Source organism: Anser cygnoides, chromosome Z (assembly GCF_040182565.1).
Source record: "Anser cygnoides isolate HZ-2024a breed goose chromosome Z, Taihu_goose_T2T_genome, whole genome shotgun sequence".
NCBI classification, from domain to species: domain Eukaryota; kingdom Metazoa; phylum Chordata; class Aves; order Anseriformes; family Anatidae; genus Anser; species Anser cygnoides.
The window spans coordinates 7,838,048-7,864,950 of NC_089912.1; the positions used below are offsets into that span (position 1 = coordinate 7,838,048).

General features: G+C 42.4%; 2 protein-coding genes across 3 annotated transcripts; one reads left to right on the forward strand and one right to left on the reverse strand.

Annotated features, from left to right (window-relative positions):
• Positions 1–1,293: 1,293 nt before the first annotated feature.
• Positions 1,294–20,239, reverse strand: LOC106042715 (V-type proton ATPase subunit S1-like protein). Of its 2 annotated transcripts, XM_013191779.3 has the most exons (8): positions 19,878–20,239; positions 18,545–18,865; positions 10,683–10,723; positions 9,962–10,023; positions 8,073–8,314; positions 4,681–4,731; positions 3,437–3,680; positions 1,296–1,914 (listed from the first exon to the last, which is right to left on the reverse strand). In XM_013191779.3, exons 2-8 carry the CDS (start codon positions 18,772–18,774, stop codon positions 1,612–1,614), a joined length of 1,173 nt encoding a protein of 390 aa, XP_013047233.3. In that variant the 5' UTR covers positions 18,775–18,865; positions 19,878–20,239; the 3' UTR covers positions 1,296–1,611. The 2 variants fall into 2 exon arrangements, with proteins under 2 accessions (XP_013047237.3, XP_013047233.3); XM_013191783.3 differs by lacking the exon at positions 19,878–20,239 and having other exon boundaries at positions 1,294–1,914; positions 9,962–10,048; positions 18,545–18,629.
• Positions 20,240–24,091: 3,852 nt separating this feature from the next.
• Positions 24,092–26,193, forward strand: RPS23 (ribosomal protein S23). The gene is made up of 4 exons (XM_048045692.2): positions 24,092–24,392; positions 24,646–24,805; positions 25,440–25,560; positions 25,998–26,193. The coding sequence occupies exons 1-4, from the start codon at positions 24,389–24,391 to the stop codon at positions 26,142–26,144; spliced, it is 432 nt and encodes a 143-aa protein (XP_047901649.1). The 5' UTR covers positions 24,092–24,388; the 3' UTR covers positions 26,145–26,193.
• The last annotated feature ends 710 nt before the right edge of the window (positions 26,194–26,903 follow it).

The following is a 26,903-nucleotide window of genomic DNA, read 5'->3' on the forward strand; positions in this document are numbered from 1 at the left end:
AAATTCTGAGGAACATCACCGATTAGGAATGGCATCCTGAACTCACGTTAACATTGCCATCAACCTACATCTGTCATCACCGTGTGCGTGAGGAAGGGGGACCAAGCCGAGGAGTGTTTCACCACCCCATGAAGAATGGCATGTTCTTTTATTTGCATCTCCAGATCTTATTCTCATTCAGCTTCCCAGACGTTCATGTTTTTGCTTGTTGCCTTTACGAAACACATCATGTTTGGCAGTAACTGGCCACAGGCAACCCTGCCAAGTCCCCAGAAGCTTGTCTCCTACATCTGGTTACAGTTCAAAGATGATTTTTTTTTCCCTCTGAAGTGCCTTCCTAAATCAACAAACTGCTTCAGACTCCACATCTAGTCTGCATGTCATCTGTGTAGTAAATAGGAGGTCTTTGGACATCTCTCAAGGTGTTTAATGAGCATTGCAGTATAGTTTACAAAGACCACAAACAACTAATTAGCTCTATTATTTAAAATTGGAAAAGGCTTACTAAATCTGGTTTTGCAAAAGGTTTTCTAACATGCTGGATTCTGTATCACTTGTGCCCTGAAAGCACTACTGTTAGTACATTACTAGATTCTTCCTTGCTAGGAGTCAGGGCTAAATGACAGGCTAATTTGGAGTTCCTAGACTCTGACTATAACAGAAGAAAGGATTCACGGGAAGACAATATCTTCAGTGCTCGGGAGAAATGTCACAGTATCCTTTCCACTGCTGGGGAGCCTCCACCCCCAACATGCTTATAAATATTTTTTCAGTTTTAGCACAACATATATCCATTCAGGTAAAATTTTCAAGGAATACCACAGGGATTTGATAGAAAAGAAATTGACCTAGAATTACAGGATATATTGCTCATAATCCTTCTTTTAGCATAACATTGAGCCGGGAAGTTAAGGGTAAGCCTTAGACCAGATGTCTACTCCTCTCCTACCAGATCCTTATGGTAAGCCTCCAGCTTACAGAAAAGTATCACAATGCTTCTGTACCACAGGCATCACTTTTCATTAGTGTAGTGGGTAATACACAGTTTATGTGGCTCTGAAGACTTCAAAGAAGGAGAAGGAGTTCAGGAGGGCAAAGAGAAAGGACCTAATTTGAAATGTCTGAATGAAATATAAGGAAAACATATGCTGGAAAAAGAATGAATGCCGTTTTGTCAGGACACAAAGCAGAGTGGATGAAGCAATTACAAAACCAAGAAAAATCTCACCGTCTGTAAGAATGAGACAAGAGATTTTCATTTAATTATTTGTAATTTTATTTAACTTCAAAAGCTCCAATACTGATTCTTCTCTTCAGGACTTGGTAAGCTAGCTGCAAAGGTATGCATTTTGTTTTTGTACTACAGGAATAAACTCCTATCACATGAAACCTCTTACTCATATTGGAACCTTTTTCCTCTTGTCTTGCCTTCAAAGGAATCTTTGAGATGGCTATCAATAAAAAATACACAGATATTTGTATAGACTATCTGCTACTTATTTTTCTTTTCATCAGTTGGTGAAAAATTTGCAAAAACTACATAGAACGTAACCAAAAAAAAATGAAAAAAAAAAAACACTTTCACTGTTTCACTGAGACAGATGCATACTGCTAAATATAGATTTTACAGAGCTGTTGGTTTCTAAGTTCATAGGACTCATTTCCATTGCTTCTCAGCGGCTCTTTCTCATCCCCCATGTCATTGTCTTTCATTTGTACAAAATAGGCAGGAGAAGCTTTGCATTCATAGTGCCTATCAAGAGATTTGAGGTGGATCAACATATGAAGAGCATAGGCAAGAACCAGCAGCAGAATCAGTGACATAACCAATCCCATAAGAATTGCTGGAGAGAAAAAAGATGCACAATCTTTTGCATAGGCAAAATGTCCTTCTTGAATGTTAAAGCCTTGAATCTACAAAGAGAACAAAAGAGCTCATGTTAAAGTATTTGCTGTGCTGCTTACAAACAATTTCATGAATTTTCTCTGGTGCCAGTAAGAATTTTTAATTTAATATCATCATGTTACAAAATTATGTCGAGCTGTGCTAGCTGGAGTTAATGCTCAGAATTTATCCAAGTCAGTCTTCCAGAAAACGCCAGTTATTCTAAACCCCCTCACTCTGCCCAAAGGATTTGCAGTTTTTATTTTAAACAAAGCCTTCTATGATGTCTCTTGATAGCCCAGTCACATTTAATTGTAAGTATAGTACCATACCTTTCTAGTACATCGTGCATTTCCAGATGTTAAGAATGCTTGTTAAGAATCTCCAGACTCTATGTTTCAAACTGCATCAACTTCAGTGAACCAAACAAGGACGCATGCTTAATTGCCTACCATAATCTTATATTTTTTATCATCATAGATTCTGGTGAGTAGCACATGGCAATGAATCAACTAAATTACATGAAGTTGCATTCAACTACAGCCAATACCACTAAGTTTTACTTGTGGCTTCAGTATGAACATGAAGTTTACCAGTTCACACTCAAGGACTGTCTCCTTCACTGAAATGGGTCCATGGGCATTTATCACATGGGAGAAAAAGGGGGTCAGCTTTCTCCCACAGTCACCTTTTTCAGCTATTTACCAACACAAGTCCCATGTCTCTGCATTTATTTACGTACATACTTATTTTGCTTTTCCTTCACTAAAAGGATTTTCTTCCTGCCAAAGTATTTTTTTTTTATTTTCTTGCCCCTGAAGGAGATAAATAAATTGGGACCTATGGATGTTACAAAAGATTCTTCTTCACAGACCTCAGAGTCTGATGTGAAATAGTCAGCTCTGGGCAGCGAAACATTCCTTATGCATTGTAATGATGGTGAGCTAGAGAAGTACACAGTTCAGTCAGGGCTATCAGGCACTTTGGGGTGGGATCCATCCCCTAAAACTTAGGTATCTAAAAGCAAGTCATCCTAGCCCCGTCATCTTAGGCTCCATTACTGCCGAATATCAAAATACAGGCACTTTCAGATCATGATTAATCTCATCCTAAAATAAGGACTTAAGATGAGTCAGAGGAATTATCCACTGGCTTTAGAGGCAGACTGAGGTGACTGTAACCAGGGCAAAAGGTTAAAATTCCCAGTCAAAAGTTAAGTGAGATGATCCCATACTTGGTGACTGATGCTGTTGTTGATGTTAGGTTTCAAGAGCCCAGCTCAGAGACATCTAATATTGACAGTTAAATTCACTTCCCTCACTAAAGAGAAACCCTAGCAAGAAACTACAGAAAATATATATAGCCCTACATCTCCTTTGACAGGAGAACAACTAAAATAATTTAAATTTTCATTTCTATTCAATTTCTGTTTGATGTTCTACGGAGATCCTGTAAACTGTACATGGGAGGTCGCTATAGTTCCCTGGCACTTAAGTGCAGAATTTTCCATCGGTCTGCCTATGGGATCCATTTGGCTTAATTCCACCTTACCTGGAAATCAATAAAAGTGACTTCCCAAAGCTTTGAAACATCATTTGCAGAGGTGGGTATCAGGAGTGCATCATATCTCTGCAAGCTGCTCACATGTTCACAGTGGAAGGAGTAACTTGCCGGCGCATATATTCTGGTTGCATTAAATGTCGCCAGTACGGAGTGGTTGTAAAGAAGCTGCAGTCTGTGTACGCTGAACCAGTTCTGAACAGACAGCTGGTAATAGCTGGTTGTTAGTAAGAATCTGAAAATATTGTATGGGAAGAAAGATGAATAAGATAACAAGCCTAAGAGTGGGAACCATTAAGTTCATGTCAGACAATCTGACAATCAGACAATCACTTCCTCAAGACTCCAGTGATCACTTTGGAACATGACCCAAAGTCCACAAGTAAAAAGAGTATTATTGATGTTAATGAGAATTTGCTCCTGAACACTTAAGGTGTGAAATGTGTTGCTCGTGCCAAGTATACTAAACACTTCTTATGGAAAACTTCGCTTTTGTTACCTACATTACAGCATATTTATTGGTCTCTGTATATTTTAATTTCATACAGTCCCAGAGCAGACTACTGGCACCACAGAAAACACTGTCAGTTACAATACAGACCCCTAAATGCTTGTGTGGCCTAAACTTTAAATATGACACACTAAGTTGGAAAGAGCAGATGAGGTGTGGAAGAACGAAGGCTATAGTGATATGATCCAATACACACTCAGTTTATGCTTGCAGTCTTGGTAAAACATGAAACACATAATCACACGAAATTATTTATCAGGAAATACTGTTTTCTTCAATCACTGAGAAGCATACATAAATTAGGTCACAGTCTGATGCCTGTGCAGCTCACACTATCAGTTTACTATCAGTAACTTGGGAAGATTCTACTCAAATGAAATTATGTCAACTCCTCTCATGAGTAGAAAATCAAACATAGAAGAAGAAATGCCTTAATAAGACAGAATAGCCAAGCAAATGGCAGCCCTATTAAATGCAAGTGTCTTGATTATATCATAAAATCATAGAAAGGTTTGGGTTGGAAAGAACCACTACAGATCATCTAGTTCAAATCCCCCTGCCTTGGGCAGTAACACCTCCCACTAGATCAACATATCATATAATCAACAGTTCTATCAGGTTATTTTTGCTTATATAAACTCTCCCCTCCAAAATTACACAAGCAACTGCATAACAATAGATACTAACGTGGTTACATAATATTTTGCTTTAGCACATAACTTACCTAATAACAAGTCCCTTTAGATTGCCAATATCTCCAAACTTCAGAGAAAGCCTGGGTCAAAAAACAAGTAATGTCAGGCTAGATAAAAACTTCAGAAGTCTTAAGAGAAGAAACAGCACAAAAGATTAAGTAGAGTCATACATAAAACCTTTTACTCAGTATACCTTTAAAGTCAGTAAAAAAAAAAAAAAGTGAAATGATTACAACTTCCTCCAATTAAATACAGTAGTTCATCTGTTGATTTGAATGAGGCCTAGACTATCCAGAAACAACAGAACTGAAAGATCAATTTTTGACATACATCCCAGTGTTTCCAACGTTGGTTGATAATTGGTTTTATTTGATCTCTGTTCTCCTTCTCAAGTCAACAAGGCTAATCTATAATACAATCTCTTAATCGCGTATCACCAGTGTATGTCATTAAAAAGAGCTACACACAAACAGCCGCATAATCCTCCTCTTTTTAGGTACTAGAGCATAACAAATCCATATGGTTTTTGAGTTCAAATTTCACACGTGCATCAATAGAGCAATAAAAATGCACTGGCTGTGAGGTAGGTCTACAAAGCTTATGTACAGTCAATATGGGCATCTTAAGTTTACTAAAGAGAAAGGCACTAGCAGGTTCATTGTAAATTAGGACATGAAGCTCCATATGCATTCTCCAACAACTCTCTACTATCTCAGGAGTTAATGCACTGAAGCACTATGTAGATGGAACATAGTGAAACCATGCAGCATTTGAAAGACTTTTTGAACCTAATGCTGAAGAACAAAACAAAACAAATAGCTAGACATATGATTTCATACAACATCTAGATGTCTTTTCATACCTTGACTAACACTGTTCCACTAAGTCCGCACACACTGAATCTAGACCATCCCTTGTTTTATTACAAAGGGAAATCATGGACTAAGGACAGAAATATCACAGATGAGGATTAGACACAGTAAAATACATAGCTGCCTGATCCATAACTTGTTGTTTAAAATAAATAAACAAATAAATAAATAAAAAGAAACCCCACAGGCTGGTTTACTATATTTACATGGCAAATGTATATGCATTTGGGGCCATGTCCTGGCTCCAGCTACTCTGCATTGATCAGACAGTATAAAGCAGCTTGAAAGCTAATCTAAAGCCACAACAGAGGATTGTCTTAACAAAGAAGGCTGGAGATGAGAAAAGTTTAAGAGACTTTTCTGGGGTGAGAAAAACAGGGCAATTCATCATGTGAGCACTCAGCCAGATAATCCACTGCCTAAGTTGCTAAGCCACTATCCGTCATATTTGAGAAGCCGTGGAGTCCAGTGAAGTTCTCACTGACTGGAAAAGGAGAAACATAACCCCCATTTTTAAAAAAGGGAGAGAAGGAGACCAGGGTAACTATAGATCAGTCAGTCTCACCTCTGTGCCCAGCAAGATCATGGAGCGGATCCTCCTGGAAACTATGCTAAGGGACATGGAAAATAAGGAGGTGATCGGTGACAGCCAACATGGCTTCACTAAGGGCAGATCTTGCCTGACAAATCTGATGGCCTTCTACGATGGGGTTACAGCAATGGGGGCTAGGGGAAGAGCAACTGATGTCATCTACCTGGACTCGTGCAAAGCATTTGACACTGTCCCCATGATATCCTTGTCTCTAAATTGGAGAGACATGGATTTGACAGGTGGGCCACACAGTGGATAAGGAATTGACTGGATGGTCATACTCAGTTGTGGTCAACGGCACAATGTCCAGGTGGAGATCAGTGATAAGTGGTGTTCCTCAGGGGTCAGTATTGGGACCAGCGCTGTTTAACGTTCAAAGAGCTGAGGTCACTAAGACTAGTATTTTCTCTAGGTATCCCAAACAAGCCAAGCATAGAACATGTAAGAAAGCATCACCATTGTGAAGGTGTAGCATTTTCCTCTCTCTGCAGAACAGAGGAGGAAAGGCTCACTAGTCAGAGTACGTCTCTTGACACAAGCAAAAAAATTTCAACCTCAGCTTCAAACAAAGCAACAAGGTCCTGCCTGACTTTAGCACCCATGTCCCTATTTTGAGACTACTAAAAGAATATGAAAGAAAGAATTATAAGATCAGATGTGGCAGATAAAATCACTCTGGACTCACAGATTTTGAGATCAAACATCAGATATGGTTTTTACACTCATAGAAGGCATGCCAAGGGCATCCTGTAGAGTTCGGTTTCCTGATTCTTCCTGTAGCTTTTTTTGATGTATGGTGTGTTCTATAAATTCCAAATATCTTCAAACAGTATCTTCAATACCTTCATCAAGCAAGTCCTGTGGCGGGTCGACCACAGACAGCAGCTAAGCCCCACATAGCCACTCTCACTCACTGTCCATCCCCACTTCAGTGGGACAGGAGAAGATACAAAGAGAGAAAGCTCGTGGGTCAAGACAAGAGTTCAATAAATGAAGGACAGAGGGGTGAAAATCAAGATATGCAAAGGCTATCACTCACCATGTCCCATGAGCAGACCAATGCCCAGCCAGACTCCTGCAATGGCCACCTCAGGAGACAAAATTCCTACCCACTTCTTCCACTACCCTGTTTTTTTTTTTGCTGAGCATGATATTGTATGGCAGGGGTACCCCTTTAGCCAGCTTTGGTCAGCTTTCCAGCCTGTGTCCCCTCCCAGCCTCTTGCCAAATCACAACCTACTCACTTGCAGGGCAAAGTGTGAAAAAAAGAAAGCCTCAACATCATGCAATGTTCACCAACAGCTGAAACATGAGTCACTGCTGTTTTAGCAATAAACCCAAAACAGAGCACTATACACTGTGAGGAAAATTCAGCAAATGCCAAGTTAGGTATTCACTGCCTAATTTTTAGACTACGAGAATGGAATCAGCAAACTGGTATAAGATGTGGAGCCAAACAGTACAGTACGTGGAGGAAGGGAAGTTTTAGGGTACACTACAGAGGAGATTAAAAAAAAAAAAAACTACATGCCTGTCTAGTATGGCCATGGGATTGGAGGATTTGGGATCTAGTTAGGTTAATATATATTCTCACTCACGTTATGCAGGAGCAAGGCATTGAACTGTTTTTGCCGAACTAATGTGTGACAGACTGGGGCGCAGATTTCAGGTTTTTGGAGACCCTTCAGGTCACACACAAACCTCTACTGAATTCACCTTTCAGATTCAGCAACTCACAAATCACATCCTGGGACCCAGGGCTACCTAACTCTGTTTCTAAATATGTGGATCTGAAAGTATAAAACCCATGCTGCCTTGCTGCCTGCAACGTCAGGCCATTGTAGGAAGGAGTTTGCCCCTGAGGTACCAGGGCTCGATACCAGATATTACAAGGCTTGTTCCTTCAGTACTTGTTTACTAGAGTTGTTATCTGGTACTAGTTTCACTAGCAGCTTACATTGCATTGTCTTCACTGCAGTTTGAATCTCCAACATCCACTGTTGCATGGACACCAAATGTCTTCTCAGTCAAATCCAGTTGCGTGTGGTTTTCAAACTTAATCATGATCCTCTTGGCCCAGAAGAGAATGCAGGGTGTGCCATTAACTGTGACGTTGAGAGGGCTGTAGTGGCTGTGGGTGAACGGCCTCCAGGATGCTCTTTCTAGCTGTCCTTTCCTGCTCAAGTTGTAGCTGACAACCTGATCAAACACACAGAAGATCAGTGGGTATTTCAGGAGTTACTCTCCATCCTACCACAATAAGTAAGGTCACCACTTGGAAAACCCATTTGGAGCAAGTTCTCAGCCGCAGCAGTACTGAACTGAGAAAGCAGAGAGGTCTCTAGAAAGCCCCTTCCTACCCTGGCACTGGTAGTGCACCATGCAGACCTGTAGCTCCAGCATGACTGCCCAGAGAGCCAATATGTTAGATTTGTTCTTCTAGTTGCTCTAGCATAGTATCACTGGGGAAAATGATATTTTTGGCATGCTCCCGTCTCACCCCAGCATACACGAAGCTGCCCAATATCAAAAGTTGAAGCAATGGTAGAACCACAAGCTGTTCACCACAGCATAACACCCTCTAGGGCAGCTGCACTTCCTACTGCAACACAGTAAAGAGAACTTAGCCAGGGCTAAGGACAGCCTACCGTGCAGAAAGCACAACAGGCAGCTGTTCAGGTGAAAAAAAAATGCTTAAATCTACCTGCAGACAGTTTGGCACTTGGTAACGACAGGATGGCTCAAGTGTAGATCTCTGCCTTTCCAGAATCAGTAGACTGAATCCTGGGAACTACACATTCTATGTTCTCTGTGGACATTAGAAAAAAATACTACCCATTCTGAGCCAAAGAAGGACAATTTGGCTGTGAGGAAGTATAATTTGAGACAGTGAGTTAAGAGCTCAGAAAGGATTTCAAAAGGTAAGAGTAATTTTCATATTTCAAACTAAGATTTCCAGACATCAACTCTTTTCCAGCTATACATATGTCCTAGCTGAATATAATAATGCATGTAACATCTGCATGGCTGTTTTGCAAGCCATATGATTGAGCAAATTCAAATCATATATGAACAAGAGAGGTATTTTGTGTTTCAGTCATAAACAGCGTCTTATCAGGCTCCAGAAGGGACACAGTTAAGCCCCAAAGCTTTGTCTTGGCTTAAAGAGAGATGGGTTTTTTTGGTTGTTAAGATTAGCAAATCACGTCTCCCAGCTCAGACCCTGAAAGACCCTTTTGATACTTGACCTTACATATGGCACAAGACTGCTTTAGGAATTAAAATGAGTAAGTACTCACAGCAACAAGCAGAAAGCAAGGTAAGATCATGCATGAAAGAGATTTTATCAACCAAGTATTTACATTAGGCTGTATCCCTGCAGGGTTTTTGACACGGAAGCCTTTTCCTCGGTTTTTAACAAAACCTACAAGCTGGACTCACGAATAACTCCCACTAAATCTAAACAAACATGTTTTGCTTCAGATATTCTTTTGGTACCAAGCAATATAAGCAAAATACTGGCCACTTCAGTCAAATGGAATTGCAAAGAATATGGACAGTATGATTTGATTCTTTTAACGTGACCCTGTGCCTGAACCCAGTGCCAATAAACACAAGAGATGGCAGTAGAAGTCCTACCTCACTTCTCAGAAAAGAAGATATATTGTAATGCATGTTGTGAATCAGTACCACACCACAATGATTCAGAGAATTTTATTGCCTGTTTCTTGTAAATAACAGATTATTTAATTCAATAATAGAAATTTAAAGATTGCAATGTGCTATGACAAAATATATATATATATATACTTTACAGATTACAGATACAGTTCTTTCTGTAATTACCTGTGTAATTGCTACTTGATTTACGCTGAATTTTGGCTTCACACCACCATCGTAGCGTCGACCTGCAGACGAAAGTGTTTTATGAGCCTACAAAGAAAACATTCAATCATTCATACAAGCATAATTTTGCATGTTCCAATGCAAACAGTTAGCAGCCATGCGCAAAATATGTTTTTCAGAATAACTGATTTCGTTTTGGGAAGTATTTGGCTTGATGTAAATACTGCCTTCAAAATACCCATCTTCCAGTTTAGTTTACCTTTATCATATAACAACGTTCCTCTTATTTTCATTGAATATCTTGCCATCCTTACAGAGAATTTCTTTCCCTCTACTGAACAGAGATGGGAACCTCTGACAAATAAACTCATGGACTGCCTGGTTGCCAGGAGAGTGAAGATTCACAGGTGAGAAATCACTTCACAGACACTCTCACAGCTCCATCCTTTAAACATTTAACTTTTTTCATTTGTTTACCAAAAAAAAAAAAAAAAAAGTGAATCCTTCTTCCTTCCCTATTTTCACTATGTCTCAGACTCAGTCAGTACATGATTATTTTTAACCAGGCAAATCCCTTAAAGAGTATCTGTTAAACATGGATATGCTTTAACAAAACTTTTGATAGAACAGTCACTAAATACCAATAGAAGCAACACCTGGGAATGAAAAAACTGCACTAACAAAGACAACATCCAGGCATTCAGCCCACTGAAAGCCTTACCAGTATTTTGCAGAGTATCTTGATCTGAAAACACACGTGAACTAGAAGAGAAGAGAAAAATATTTACTCCACAGAATCTGGATTTGAAGTCTGCAGCAAGTTTATTAGGAGGAGCTCCTGTTGCTTGTTTCAATTAATAAAACACTCAAAATGTAACTCAGATCCTTGGCTGGTTAATGTCACAGGAACAGGGCAAGGCAATCCTAGAGACAGTATACACAGGCTAAAAATACCTCATTCTCAGAGGTTCTTGAGGTGGATTTCCCTCTCAGGCATTCCCATGTCCTTACCATATCAACCGAAGATGATCCCTCCTGTACTCTTCCACACCCACCAGCAGGCTGTGCCTGCTCCCAGAGACCACAGGCAGTAGCACCTACCTACCAGCACTGTCTGGTAGATGCAGAGCAGCCTTCCAGATGCTTTGGATGAGAGGGACTGAAACACTTCCAGCCCAACAGCAGGGTGCACCAGGATAGCACTGCACCCACCCCAGGCCCAGCTGGAGATCAGGAGCAGCACATCCAACTGCTCCAGGACAGAGTAAGTGTATCAGGCTAGCACACCTTGAGCCTGGACATACAGACATCTAAAGAGAGCTCCTGAAGGGCTCCAAACAATCTCAAATCCCATGGAAGTCAACTGCAAGGCAGGGAGCAAGTGAAACACATATCAGGTGACAATTATCAGGCTCACAAAATATTCATCCTTTTATTTTCTTTTTTTTTTCTCTGATCTTCTGAAAGATGTCTTAAGCTGATGTAAATAAGACCTGCTTTCCTGAGCTGGAGAATCAAGTCCAGCAAATTTACTCACATCACCAAGGGGCCCTCCATTAGGACGAGGCTGCACTTTTTGAGTCACAGGGAACACCTTCACAACCCCTCCTGCCCTCTCCACACCACGGCAGCTTCCTCAGGACCTGCAACTCTTTACAGTGGATTGATCTGCCTACCTGATGCAGCATGTCCACTCTCACACCCACCTCCAGCACTCCCCAGCAGGTGGGCACAGTGGCCAGCAGCCCTCCCACACTCACAGTATATTCCTGCAGGAGCTTTTCATGCACTGCCCTCCCCCTGCCTGCAGTGCCTCCCGGCACAAGAGAGGCAGAGGATAGGACTTTCCACACGGCCACTTCACATGGGAATGTGCTTCTGTGTTCTTTTCATAGAATCATAGAATATCCCGAGTTGGAAGGGACCCATAAGGATCATCAAGTCCAACTCCTGGCACTGCACAGGTCTACCCAAAATTTTAGACCATGTGACTAAGCGCACAGTCCAATCTCTTAAATTCAGACAGGCTTGGTGCAGTGACTGCTTCACTGGGGAGCCTGTTCCAGTGTGCAACCTCCCTCTCGGTGAAGAACCTCTTCCTGATGTCCAGCCTAAACTTCCCCTGCCTGAGCTTCACACCGTTCCCACAGGTCCTGTCACTGGTGATAACGGAGAACAGGTCACCTGCCTCTCCACTCCCTCTCGCGAGGAAGTTGTAGACTGTGATGAGGTCCCCCCTCAGCCTCCTCTTCTCCAGGCTGAACAGGCCCAGTGCCCTCAGCCGCTCCTCATACGTCTTCCCCTCTAGGCCCTTCACCATCTTTGTCGCCCTCCTCTGGACACTCTCCAACACTTTAATGTCCTTTTTGTACTGTGATGCCCAGAACTGCACACAGTACTCGAGGTGAGGCCACACCAGCGCAGAGCAGAGTGGGACAATCACTTCCCTCGACCGACTAGCAATGCCGTGCTTGATGCACCCCAGGATACGGTTGGCCCTCCTGGCTGCCAGGGCACACTGCTGGCTCATATTCAACTTGCTGTCAACCACAACCCCCAGATCCCTCTCTGCGGGGCTGCTCTCCAGCGTCTCATCACCCAGTCTGTACGTATAGCCAGGGTTGCCCCATCCCAGGTGCAGGACCCGGCACTTGCTTTTGTTAAACTTCATGTGGTTGGTGATTGTCCGGCTCTCCAATCTGTCCAGATCTCTCTGCAAGGCCTTTCCACCCTCATCCAAGTCCACAACTCCTCCAAGTTTAGTGTCGTCGGCAAATTTGCTCAGAACACCTTCTAGTCCTACATCCAAATCATTTATAAAAACATTGAAGAGGACTGGCCCTAAAATGGAGCCTTGAGGGACCCCACTAGTGACCATCCGCCAGCCTGATGTGGCCCCATTTACCACAACCCTCTGAGCCCTGCCCAGCAGCCAATTGCTCACCCATCGTATGATGTTTTTGTTGAGCTGTATGCTGGACATTTTGTCCAGTCGGATCCTATGGGAAACCATGTCAAAAGCTTTGCTGAAGTCCAAAAAGATCACATCAGCTGGTTTCCCTTGATCGACTAGATGGGTGATCTTATCATAAAAGGAAATCAAATTTGTTAGGCAGGACCTACCCCTCATGAACCCATGTTGGCTGGGACCAATGACTGCATTGTCCCCCAGGTGCGCTTCAATAACTTCAAGGATCATCCTCTCCATAATTTTACCAGGCACTGATGTGAGACTGACAGGCCTGTAATTGCTAGGGTCTTCTTTCTTACCCTTCTTGAAAATTGGCACAACATTTGCCAGTTTCCAGTCCAATGGGACCTCACCAGATTCCCAAGATCATTGAAAAATAATTGAGAGAGGTTCCGCGATGACGGGTGCTTATAAACACCCTGGGATGAATCCCATCCGGACCCATGGACTTGTATGGATCCAGGTGGAGCAGCACCTTTCTTGCTGTCTTAACAGATTTCAAACCCACTACAAAAGTAAAATACTTGAAAACATGGATGCAAAGACCAGAACATGGGAGGACTTCAAGCAGGAGCAACACCAACCTAACTGCCACCACAGCATCCCTAATGGCAGGCAGGAGTGAGTCAGAGCATCATATTGCCACCAAAAGAGAAACACAGAGCAGCCTCAAAGCCTGCCCTGCTTGCTGTCATGCCCAAGCAGCTCTGTCAGAAAGGGAATTTGATTCTACTGAACCTGACTTGCCCGAAACCCATGGAAAATCTACCAACTTCAGCAAAGCCCAGATTTCTCACTCAATATCTTGCTTATGCTCGTGGTTCAGAAGGGCAGGAGGCTCTTTCTTCTGATCGGTGCCTCTCCAGTGAGAACATCTTTTCCCAGGCATATTCTGTGCTGCCAAGAACAAATCAGCTGTGGCCCTCTGCAAGCTCCTCAAACCCACAAGGCAAAAGAGACAAAAGTGAGTGGGGTCCATATCCCAGCTTGTCACTTTGTCACCAAACACCAGGTCTGACGAGCAACTTGGTTCCAGAGAATCAGACAGGATGCTCAGCCCCTTCAGCAACCAAGGCAATAGAACAGAAGACAGTCTCCAGAGAAAATGTGACAGAGTGCAAAAAGACAGCTAAGCTCCGCAGCCCCCATACCAGTGACTTTAATCTGAGCTGAAAGAACCTTGAAAAGATCTTATGTTTGAAAGGAAGTTCAATGTAGACGACACTGCTTAAAATCAATTTGGCAGTTTTAACTACACACAGTGAGCCCAATTCTTCCCTCAGCCAAGAGCTGTTAAAGCCCAGAGACTTCAAGGAGGCTGTGCACTTCCATGCAGGCCTGGTCTCCTCACCACCCTCTTGGAGCCAAGGCTTGGCGCTGAGCTGAGGCCTTGAGGCAGCTCACAGGTCCCACAGCCCTCAAAGACAGGTGGAAATAACTCCCAGTTTGATAGATACCTAAAAAAGGACTGGTTGGATACATTATAGTTCCCTTATCTGCCTGCCCATGACCTAGTCATGAGCCCTTTTTTTTTTATTTAATCCATTGGAAGGAGCAGGAGCAGGGGCCTTGTGCTGTGCCCACCAAAGCAGAGCAATGAAGAGCATAATCCCAGGGCAAACTTGGAAACTGTAACTGCAGCAGGATCCCATAAAGCCTAAAGACCTGGCATTGTAACTCCAGCAGGATCCCACTGAGATGCATAAAGACCTTTTCTTACCTAAGGCTCACTGTAGCCCAAGCTCCACCAGAATGCCACCATCAGAACACACGGCAGACTTCAACACTTCCAAGAGTCCAGTCCAAGGGAAGAAAACTTCTGCCATGGAGAACTGGCTGTCACAAGAGATGACTACAACAGACCAGATTTTGTTCTCTTGCCCAGGCAAAGCTCTCTCTTAAGTTTCTTAGTGATTAAGAACATGGTCTTTGCAATTTGACCCCACCATAATTTTCTTTTCTAGTCTTTCATGACAGATTGTGCCTTCAGGACAGAGAAGGCAACAGTTCATCTGGGCATTTTTTCTTGACAATAGCTATAAAAATGAGGCACAACAAAAAGGAATTAATGTGAATTATTTTGTTATAAAAACTTGTTATATTTAGTTATATCTATATATATTTAATTATTCTTAGTTATACAGTTATCTTCCCTGCACATTCTTAGTTAAAAGCTCAAGGCCCATTATTCCATTTTGGAAATTGCCATGCTGAGGCAAGCAGACTTAACGCATTACGATGAGAGGAGATAGATGAAATTGCACAATTCAGTTCACTTTGTTACTTGACTTGAAAGGTTCTTCTGTTGCTCTGGAAAGAGGAAGGGTTGTTTTTGGTTTTTGATTGTCGATTATAAAAATAAACATTACTTAGCTCCCGTCTGGGATAATGCTAACACCATGGTCGTGCTGAATAGGTTCACCTTGAGGAATACTAATTGATAAGCAACTTCAAGCCTTCGGGAGAGCACGGAATGAATATATGAGGTATAATCATTGCACAGACCTTTGTGGGGTTATACTCTGAACAGAATAGTTACAAACACTCCACACAGACCATGAGGGTCAGGTGAGGAGCCTGTGACAATACAATTTGACTCCTTTACTTCCCATGCAGTACCCCACAGCAATGCACAGCCATGATGCTCCTCAACTAATGCCACGTTTCTTATCTCAGCATGAAGGTACTCAAATATAGATGACTGTGCACAGCTGATGAAATATTCATGCTTTTATGAGGAATGCAGTGGAGACAGTGACCCAGGAACCACTGCTAAGTACCACGGTATGACAAATACTGTCAGCCACATGGCACACATCTGGGAGGCCTGTAAAAGCATGCAAGTGAAGAGCCTCCACTTAGGAGGCAATAGTTTAGGCAAGAGTACTCCTGTTTATTACCCCATTCATCAGCAATGCCAGCTGCCTCCTTACACCCAGCACATCACGTGAAACTCCCTTACAGAAAGGAGTTGGAAAGCCATCAAGTCAATGCTTGCAGAGTTCGTGTTGTCCTGGTACAGCCCAACCACTATGGCCCAGACAGCGTATCGCTGGCATAAGGGAAGAATTACCGCCTTGTCTCTGAGCAGGCACACGCTAATGTTGATTTTATCAGGTCCATCAAATGCCTTTGACACTTACATCCCTGAGGTGTCACAGAAGCATGTCATCTGTGACAGAAATGGGTGGCCTTCAATAACCACCCTGCTGTCAGATCAGCAGCCTTTCCAACCAAAGGCAAGCTGGGGAACTGACAGGTGACCTCTGGCAGCTTTGCCCTCTGATGAAGCATGCTTCATAGGATAAAAGCGTTGTAAAAAAAATAGGAAAATAACAACACAATAAAAATATGTATTCCCTTGTATATATAAAAATGTTAACTACATTAAAGGGAGACAGGAAACCTGCACTAGCTAGCCCTAGCTAGAGCTTTCTTCTCCACTGCCTGCAAAACTATCAGCAAAGAGTGCCTACAAATAAGGAAGAGAAAACCACTTTTAGCAAACCCAAATATAGGCTAGACTTTTAAATGTGCATTTTTTTTGGCCATTCTACCCTATAACAACTTCAACTTCAGTCACACACATAGTGTATGCTTCGATGACTGACATATTTCCTTAACAATCAGTAAGTAACTAGCCCAGATACACTCAAACAGGTATGCTGTATGTTGAATTTACCATTCTAAGTATGTCAGGAACCCATATGAAATTGGCTTAGCCCTAATACAAAGCACTGGGATGACTAATCACTATGTAAAACCCAATTAAACGAGATTATAAGTATAAAGAAGTGTAAATTCCCTCTTACCAGATAACATTATCCATCTACATAAGATAACAAAGTCTAGTTTGTTTATCTGAAAAAGTTCATATAGACGTCAGCCCTTGAAGAGTACTCTTTTGGCCACTGAAGTGAGCCAACTGAATAAACCTGGCACTCAACTGTAACCAAGTGTGCAAGCCATATAGGCAGTTTTCATGCCATCAGTTAAATGGTTTAAGGGAAGCCAGATTCATAGCCATCTTTTACTCTTCCTATTGCTCCTCTCACAAACTGCATCAGATGGCAAAACATACTCTACTGTAGTATTTACTCCAGAAGTATCACTCTATTATTAATGCTGTCCAGCTGCAGACTACCTCACTGACTGCTGAACTACTTTCGATAATTTATGAAGTATTTAGTTGGAGAACAATGGAACATTGTAGGGACATTGCTCATAAGTAATTTCTCTGAAGTTATTAAACTAGAAATGCAAGTCTGAGAGCTCAGATTCAGGGCAAAATCTAGTTTCTTCTAAGAAACGTTCCTAACAAAAAATGTTATTAAATTTAAAATGCATCTTTTAAAGTTATATCATTAATAAACACCTACAAAGCCTGGATCTCTTTATAGAATTTAAGTATTCAGTGTCTAGTTTTGGTAGCCTCATCTCTGATGGGATGCAGTCAGACAGATTTGCATAATTATTTTATAATGTAATGTGTATTGTGGTTTGATCTATGTCTGAACAGAATCAGAACTGACAAGATACTCAAGCATTTGTTTTTAATATAAATAACAAAATTGAGCTCACAGAAATTCTAGCAGATTACAGGTATGATCTCACTTCCACTGAATGCAAAGGCTAATTCAATTCCCATTCAATTCAGTGGCATCAGGATCACAACTTCATTTCTTAATTTTTATTAGAATAAAGTTTATGTAACATTTCACTGCTTTGTTTCTCTCAAATCTTCATCTGATTGCAGAAAAGTGCAGTTATTATAAGGCACTAACAAATCTGAAAACTGGCAGAGAAGAGCACCAAGTAATCTATTTAAATGAAAACATATTGCAGCTCGTATTGGTAACTGACTACCATCTCTCTTAATACAAGCTTAAGCAAATCACCACATGTTCTGCTTGCCTTAAATGCACAGATTTTATGCCAGCTGTGATCTTCATCAGCATATTTGATCCGTGTGTTATTAGTGACTTTGGAGCATGATTCAACTAATACAGTTTAGACTATTTTCACTTTTACAGTGCTTGCCTTTAGAAAATCCTCTTGCTCTTGCTCTGATTTGGGCTTACCTATTTATATTTCACTAAAGAAAGAAATGTCATTAAAAACAATGATGAATGCAAATCTCTAGTAATTTCATAATTTTAAGTGGTTTTTTTGCAATGTTGAATTCACATTTTGAATATGCATTCTATACAAGTAGAATATTTTAGCACCTATGTTTCTTGAAGTACTTTTCACACCTTCACTGTTATTCTATTTATAACTCTGTTTTTACATAGACCAGGGAAAGTCAGAGTGAGAGAATCATTAAAATGTAATGTAACACAGATGCTCAGAAAACATTAATTTTTAAACCATTTTTAGCATTATATACAGAATTGTTTTAGAGTTACATTTTTATGCAGCATAGGCTCTAGAATAAATTCTGTATTAGTCCCATGTGTTTTCAAACCTGGAAGGAAAATTAAAACCATGCCCTTCCAAACATTCTGAACTGCAAACAAATCTGCTTCCACACAACACAAATAAATGACAGCGCTTAAAACACGCTCTCAACTTCACCAACACAGCTAATCGACAAGCACTCAGCTACTCACCTGCCATCCACTGTTGCAAGCATTTGCTCCACAGCCACCGAGAGCCCCCCACATAAGAAGAGCAGTAAGAAGCCAACAGCCGTGTTTCTTTCCATGGGGAAGAGAGCTGGTCCCTCCACACCAAGCACATCTGCTCCTCTCGGCTCGGGGGGAGCCGGGCAGCCCTGCACGCCCTGGCTGAGTGATGGACTGCAGATGCAACCAATGGCAGCCAGCATTTGCCACTCCATCCCTGCACTGGTACCCACGGGAGAAAGTCTTCGTGTGCTCGGATTTATTTGCACTGGCTGCAGGTGCCAACTGCGGGCACGTTCCACGTCCCTGTGAAAGGAAGATTACTAGTTTTGGGGGAAATTGTATCAGGACGTGACATGTCTGCTCAAGAAAAACAAAAACAGGTGGTCTCTCCAAGCTCTGAAATTATACTGACGCTTTGCCGCAGAGCACTTGTTACCTATTGCTCAACCCAAACGTTAAGGAAAGGTGAAGGCTGTGTTTCCAAACAGCTCTGAAATTTCCCAATCTGTATGATAACATGAAAAAGGATTATATATATTAAAGAAGTCCTATAATACCTTTAGAGTAGTAGTAGTATCCCCATTTCTCAGATACGAAAGAAGACACAGACAGCTCAGCAGTCAAACTTTCAGAACCATTTTCCTTTCCTCAGCTTTGATTCAGTTTGTGCATGTTCAGATTTCTGGATCAGTTGTTTTTACACTTACAGATAACTTGAAGCAGGACCAGGATTGTTAAATGTCCACAGAATTACAGGGCCTCAATTTTGGGATTGTCAGGCTGAGGCACCAGGGTCTGCACACGCTAGTACGAACACAGCAGGTTGGTTCTCGGTGCTGGTTCAGGTCGTCCTGACAAGGATACGTGGGTTGTAGGTGTGGATACCTGTTCCACAGACCCTCTGTCCTAGTCAGCCTCTTCAAAATGGACTTCTGACTTACCTGTGCTGGCTAAGAAGAGGGTAAGGAACAAAAAAATGATTCCTCAAACCCTACAGCCTACATGATTTCTCCACATATTGCTCACTAATGGCAGCTTGAACTCAGAGTGTCTACATAGGGCCAGAAAAGCTGAAATCTGTTAGTCACGACCTCCTCCTGGCAACAGCTATGTCTACACGTGTATACACTTATCTGTGTACACACAAGCCCATCCCCGCACACATTTGTGTCTTGTTTGGCAGCTAATACCAGCTACCAGCCGATGTGATCACTGAGTAAGACCTACTTCACTGATTACGAGCTCCTGGCTATTGCATTCCAGATACAAGATTAAGATAGGAGCTTTAGCGTTGTAACTATTCAAAAGGACTTACCATTTTAATTTCTCTTTCAGTGATACAGAGAGTATTCAGTAATCTTAAAAATCTCTCAACAGCTTGTCCTCAGTAGTGCTGCTTCTATCCTATTTAAGGATGAATCCAGATACTTATGTGAGAGCCCCAGCTTGAAAAATGAGATGAGGGAGCACAGTGAAAAACAAGTACCAGCTGAAAATAAAATCAATTTTTTTTGTGAAACATCAAAAATGTATGATGCTAAATGTAGTGTAATTTCACTGGTACAGAGACAAGGTGCAGCTGAGAAATTTAGGAAATCCTGGAAGGAGGTAGAAGTGCCACAGACCTTTCTAAAAACTTGTGAACCACTAACATCACTGACATACTAATTTTTTTAGTAGCCCTGATCCATATTTCCTTCTAAATAAGTGAAAGATAAATAAAGCACAGAGATCCCTCCTCATTCTGCCTTGAGATTTTACACGTGCTATTTTGTACACGTTCTCCATCAGCATGGGAGCAAAAACTAAGAAAGAAAAATGCCGAAATACAAACCATTTATGGCACGAATGAACAAGCCGTGTGTCCTTCGAGGGCAGAGAAAGGGAGAGAAAGTAGTATTAACAACATTTAGCAGACAATAGCTATACAAAGTCAGCACAAGCTGAATCCAAGAAAATGTTCTGTGGTCCATTCTGTGTCAACATAATGTATCTTTAATTGTACTTTCCTCTTGTAAAATCCATGGTGCTACGTATTTTAGAGGGACAGTGTTTTTTCAGTCCACTGTTTCACAAAGAGAGGGAAAGTAGATGTTAATTTGCTCAGAAATAAGTTTTTCTTGCAGACAACCAAGAGAACACGTAATGCCAAACTGCTAACATAGATTAAAATGATATAAATCAGTAAAAATATACTGTCTTCCTCACTATATAGTACTAGCACATGCTGATAGTAATTCACTAACCAGCAGTCATCACCTGAAATACTAATAGAAGCAAAGAACACGAAGAAAAGTCTTTCCTTACCTCTTGACTCTCGCTGATAATATTAAGAATTTGATACAATTCTTTAAAATACTCCTTTTTGGTGAGCTTCAAGAATAAATAGACATATGTGGTATCTAAAAAGCAATGAGATTTACTGAAAGCAAAGAAGTCATCATAAGCACTTATTTCATTTGGGTGAAGAATTATGATGAAACATCCAACTCTGCAATGACATTTCTACAAAGTTTACAAAGAAAACAACTGGAGCCTCATATACAGTAGTCTTAACAAGGACATGATTAGATGAGCTCTCGTGATTTCTGTGACAAATCACCATGTCCATATGCCTGCTTCATGTTGAAATCAAACACGCCAGCAAAGCCTGATCAGCCACACCTTACACTTCAGCTATATACAGATACACAACGGACAAAGGGTGAACAAAGGATCATGGGCAAAGACCAAATTCTGTTTTATGGAACACACAAGGTTCTATTCAACACCACAAATGCATCCGAGGAACTTCCTGCAGGACAAAGCCAACAAGAAGTTAACAGTTCTGTTTACGTCTTCCAAGATGAGCTGTGGTAGGCTGAAAGAGGCTAATATTTCAAGAAAGAAGATTAAACTGCTGTTTATCATCACAATTTCCCCATCTGGCACCAAGTTTCTGCTGGGGATTACTCTTCATGCAAAACCTGTCCTGTGATGATAAAACACCTATCACTTGGTTAATTTCTTAGCATGATGGTAGTCCAAACATTTCTGCTGCAAAATGTATAGCAGTCAGGGAGAAGACTCAGGAGATCTCACTGAGGTTTTGTTTATTTGACTGTTGTTTTCTGTTTGGTTGGTTGGTTTGGTTTTGTTTTGATTTTTTTGTTGTTTTGTTTTGTTTTGTTTTTTGGATCTGCCCTTTTTTGATCTAACTTACAAAACAGGTAGTTAGGAAAGCAGTTGGCAATTATATTCAGTGCAAGGGTTCACGGTTTTGTGAGGTTTGTGAAGAAAAGAATCACAGAGACTGACAGGTAAACCAATCAGTCTTCCCGGCTTTCCACGCATCCCCAAATGTGTCACACAGTCCAGCAAAGCCCTCTGTCGAAGAGGATGATTACATAAATGTTGATGGGGGCCTGGAGATGACATGTGCTCTGCCTGGTGCTGCAATGATGATGTACGCACTGAGTTTGTATGCAGTGAATGAGACCACAGACATAATTTTAAGCAAGGATAATTTATCTCTTTGGAGAGCATCTCCTCAGGCTGACAATGACACAATTTATTTTCAACACAGTTTACCTTCAGATGACATATTAGGTCAACATGAACAGAGCAGCTTTTTACAGTAATATGCCTCAAACAAAGCATGAGGTATAAGCCACTGCATGAGATACAGGCACTTACCACACCATTCCAATTTTTTACTTTAAGACATGAAATCCTAATCTCTGTCTCAAGTATAGTCACAACAGACTGACCCCTGAAATGCAGCATAAGTATGGACATAAAACTAGTCTTAATATGTAGAAAAAGGTTGTCTCAGATCCAGCAGAATAACCTCTCTAACCAACTAATTTGCCCACAGGCTTTTCAGCCTTCATCTACAAATGCTGGAAAAATGAATCATGTTACCACACAGACCTCTTCTTGCCTCCCTTCTACTCCTATCACCCTTCAAAGGATCCCACCCTACCCCAAGAAATCTCAAGTAGCTGTGCCCCTCCTGCAGATGGTCCCTGGGGATGGAGACTGGCAGACCTGTTCAGAGTAACAAAAAAGCTCAGCCTGTTACAATGCTGATTTATCACGGTGAGGGAAGTCCCAAAATTTGCACTCCCCCTCTACCCCAGCAATGTCACAGTGGCAACTGGCACGTCTGTTTTGTTCGTTATACGCCTGGCAATGGTTTGTGAACTTGTTGCCACTGATTTGGCAGAGCCACAAGCTGTTGGGCTGCAGCCCTCTGGGCCCAAACTAGCAGCACTGGTGCGGGGGACAACAAGAGTTGTAGTCTCCCACCTGACCCCCATGAGCTTGGGCTCCCCAGGAACATCTCTGGAGAACAGGTCGGTGCTGGAGCTCTGAGCCTCTGAGAGGTGTCTGAAACAGCAAGCCTGCGGTGCTGGAGCAGATCCTGACCCAAGCCATGTGGATGCTAACAGCATGGCAGACTGGCAGTGTAGTTACCCTTACCCTCATTGCTGTCTCCCTGAAACCCGACAACAGTTTTCAGCAAGCTGGCAACTGTTTCGTGCTCGGAAAATGATGGAGCACTGGCTGCCGGCTGCAGACCGATGGGTCACGTCTTGGTGGCACTCCTGGAGCTCACTTCACCACTGTCAGAGCATCCCGTTGGACTTGTGTGAGGGCAAGAAGGAGAGACCAAGATCATAAATTCCCTTTGTGCAAGCCAGTATACTAATGGACACTGTAACTTGATCGTTTTTGAATGCCTGTATCACAATGAATGCTTTTTATATACAAATATGTACTCTGCATATTACTAACCATGCCTGCATGAACATTTTTGCTACAGATGACACAAAGTAAACCCAAGCACTTATTTTTTGGTTTGGATCAAACAAGCAAAATTTGAAGACATATGGCCAAATGACCAAAAACTGTCCTAACTATCGCAAAGTCTACAGAAGTTTAAAAAGAAATGGGAAAATCCATGGTGTCATCATCTGAAATTGCATCTTTCATAGTTCTTAACATGTTAGTGAATATTTGTACACCAAGTGCCGGTTTGTTTGCATACATTCATTTTATTTATTCATCAATTTCCTTCCTAGTCAGCTTTTACATATTAACACCCCTAATACTTTTAGAATTGTAAAGCAAGCTTGTAACATTTTTGCAACTTTTATTTCCCAATTCTTACAGTTACCAAATCTGGGCTGCATTTTCCAAGCCAGAACTACATTTTCTAAAGATTGTTGCCTTTTTTTTTTTTTTTTAAATGGTAGCCTGTTTGCCCCTGAAACCACTGCAGTATTTTTTTGCTTTTAATTTTTAAAAATCTGTGCAGATTGAATGTAAAAGGACAAGGAAAACCGTTGCAGGTTTTTGTTGCATTTTTTACATTCTGTGCAGATTGAATGTGAAAGGACGCGGAAAACAGACATTTTCTATTTCAGTTGTAAACCCGGGTTGTGTTAGTGGAGAACACTTGGGTGTATGGACAGCCCGTTCGCAGCGATCCCCAACTGGGACGTTTGGGGGCTTTAAATTTGGGCAGCGGGAAGCCTGAGGAAGCGGCAGGTGCACGCACAAGGCCACATTTTGACCATTTTTACGTCAAAACCGCTCCTTCGCACGACTCCCCGCCCTCCCTCCCCTCGCGCCGCCATTGCGCGGCGCCGCCAGGCGGGGGCAGCCCGCCTCTCTGCCCGTCAGGCCCCCACACGCGGCTGCCCCAGCGGTGCCGGGCGGCAGTTGCCGGCCCCGCAGTCAGGCGCGGCGCGGGCAGCCCGCGGGGGCCTTCCGGGCGGGGGTAGGCGGCGCGGCGCGGAGGAGCCGCTTCCTTTTGCGCTTGGCAGCGGCGGAGGAAGGATGGGTGAGCGCGGCGGGGCCGGCGCGGGCCGCGAGGGGCCGGGGGGGGCGTCGGGATGAGGCGACAGCGGCGGCCGGGGGAGGAAGGGGGAAGCCTGCGGGGTCCCCCCCTGCGGTGCCCCGCGGGCTCGCAGCCGGCTGCGGGCCGCCGCGGAGCCGCCGGGGTCGAGCGGCGGCGCCGCCATTTCGTGGCGCGTGGGGCCGGGAGCGGCGCGGCCCCGCCGCCCCCCTCAGCCCTGTCTGGTTTTGTTCCGCAGGGAAGTGCCGCGGGCTCCGCACCGCCAGGAAGCTGCGCAGCCACCGCCGCGACCAGAAGTGGCACGACAAGCAGTACAAGAAGGCGCACCTGGGCACGGCGCTGAAGGCCAACCCCTTCGGCGGCGCCTCGCACGCCAAGGGCATCGTCCTGGAGAAAGTGTGGGTGTTTGGGGGGGGAACCGGCTCCCACTTGTTGCATTTCTTATATTTTACAGGCTTCTGCTGTCGTTGGGACGCCAAGTTTCAGTTTATTCTATGCACCATGTTGAAAACGTGCTTCATTTTTCTGAGTGATAATGGGTGCTAAAAATACTTTTCTCGTACACCTGATAATTTTTTATTATATTCTGCATATATATAACAGGGAGAATAACTATTTATCAACTAGAAAATTTAATTTAGGGTTTTTGTGATTTGTTTTTATTTTTTTGACAAGAGGGGAATTGTGTGTGCCTTGTTTGATACGGTCAGCAGGCCGCAAACTTCAGGTGTACTTGTCTTCAGGATATTTTTTCTTTATTAGCTTGTAAGCTTTCTTAGGATACTGCCAGGACTAAAAGGTCTTTCTCTTTTCCAGATTTTTATTTGCTGATATTTCTAGGAGATTAAGTTTTTGCTCAAGTTAGGAGCTAATTAAGCTTTTAGGCATTTTACGCCTCGAAGCAGATCATTGAAAGCTTTTTGCTCTGAAATGCAGCTTGAACTTAATACAAAGCAATAACATTAATTTTGTGGTATAACATGTATGTGATGGTCATCAATTTTAATGTATTTCCATGCGCTTCCATTTTAGGGGAGTAGAAGCTAAACAGCCCAACTCTGCCATCAGGAAATGCGTAAGAGTCCAACTGATCAAGAATGGCAAAAAAATAACAGCCTTCGTTCCTAACGATGGTTGTCTGAACTTCATTGAGGTGAGCAGTTCTCAAGAATCTAACCTGTAAAGTTGTGTATCGAAGTAAAGAAACACATAATTGACAGATGTAGGGGATGGTTGGGCAAGGATTCATGTCATTCTGAACTATATTAATGTAGATGCGGAGGGAGACAAACTGATGTTTGTCACACAAAACAGAGATGTTTTTGTATTTCCAGTCTGCGATCTACTTTGCTAATCTGTTAGCAAAGCCAGTTCTCAGCATTCTTGCTGCAAGCTAAATGAAGTCCTGGCTTAAATTTCCCCTCAAAACACTGAAGGTGGTAATAGTCTGTATACTAATCAATACCCTTCAGTATTTCCAGCCTTTACTTACAAAGTGTTTGCTGTGGCTGAAATTTAATGCACGTTAGCTCAGAAGCATGCGCAGGTTTAGCGTTTATAGCTTTGTAACTTCATGGTTTTTCATTGCAGGAAAACGATGAAGTGCTGGTTGCTGGTTTCGGTCGGAAGGGTCATGCTGTTGGTGACATTCCTGGAGTTCGCTTCAAGGTTGTCAAAGTAGCCAACGTTTCTCTTTTGGCCTTGTACAAGGGCAAGAAAGAGAGACCCAGATCATAAACTGAGATTAACTTGCCAAGAATAACAATAAATTTTTTGATTGGAAAAACTTCTCTGCTTGTTATTTAAGGTTTACAATTTTTTAGTGTGGTATTTGTAAGTAATAAATGCTTTGCTGTTAAATGAGAAGAAAGCCAGAGCATGTTTATGACCAGTAGGGTGAGCTCAATAACCACTTGCACTTCCAAATTTACTCTGGTTTGGGAGAGCTGAGACAGCTGTTCGCCAAGAACTTCAGGGATCTACTTCATAGAATGGAAGTGTGTTCAGGGCTCTGTGGACCACCCCCAATTGCCAGCACCTTCATGAAAGCTTCTTGAGCTGAAAGACTAGAGCAGCAACTCTCCTGCTGTCAGGGTGGGTTGATAGACACCTCTGAGGCCTTTGTCCCTTTCTAAGGCTGTCACAAAGGTGGCCCCGTTAAATAAAATTTTTGAGCTAATGCTGCTACTTGCGCAGAACTGTAAAGATTCTGAAGTTTGGGTCTGACTGTGACACCCAGCTGTCTGGGGGTCTGGCCTAAAGAATTAGGCTGCATTATAGAAGAAAGAAAATGTCTCCAGTTTTGGCTCCACAGCCTAGACATCATCTGGGGTTGGAGGTCTGTAAGAGCATCAAAAAGGCGAGTGGCGTGTGATCCTGGCACACGTGGTCCAGTACAGAGCTGATGAGGGCACGTGTGCCAAGGAAAGGCTGTGTCTACCAGCTGCAGTTTCTAGTGGTGTCAGAGCTGATAACCACAAATTTTGAAACTCCTTG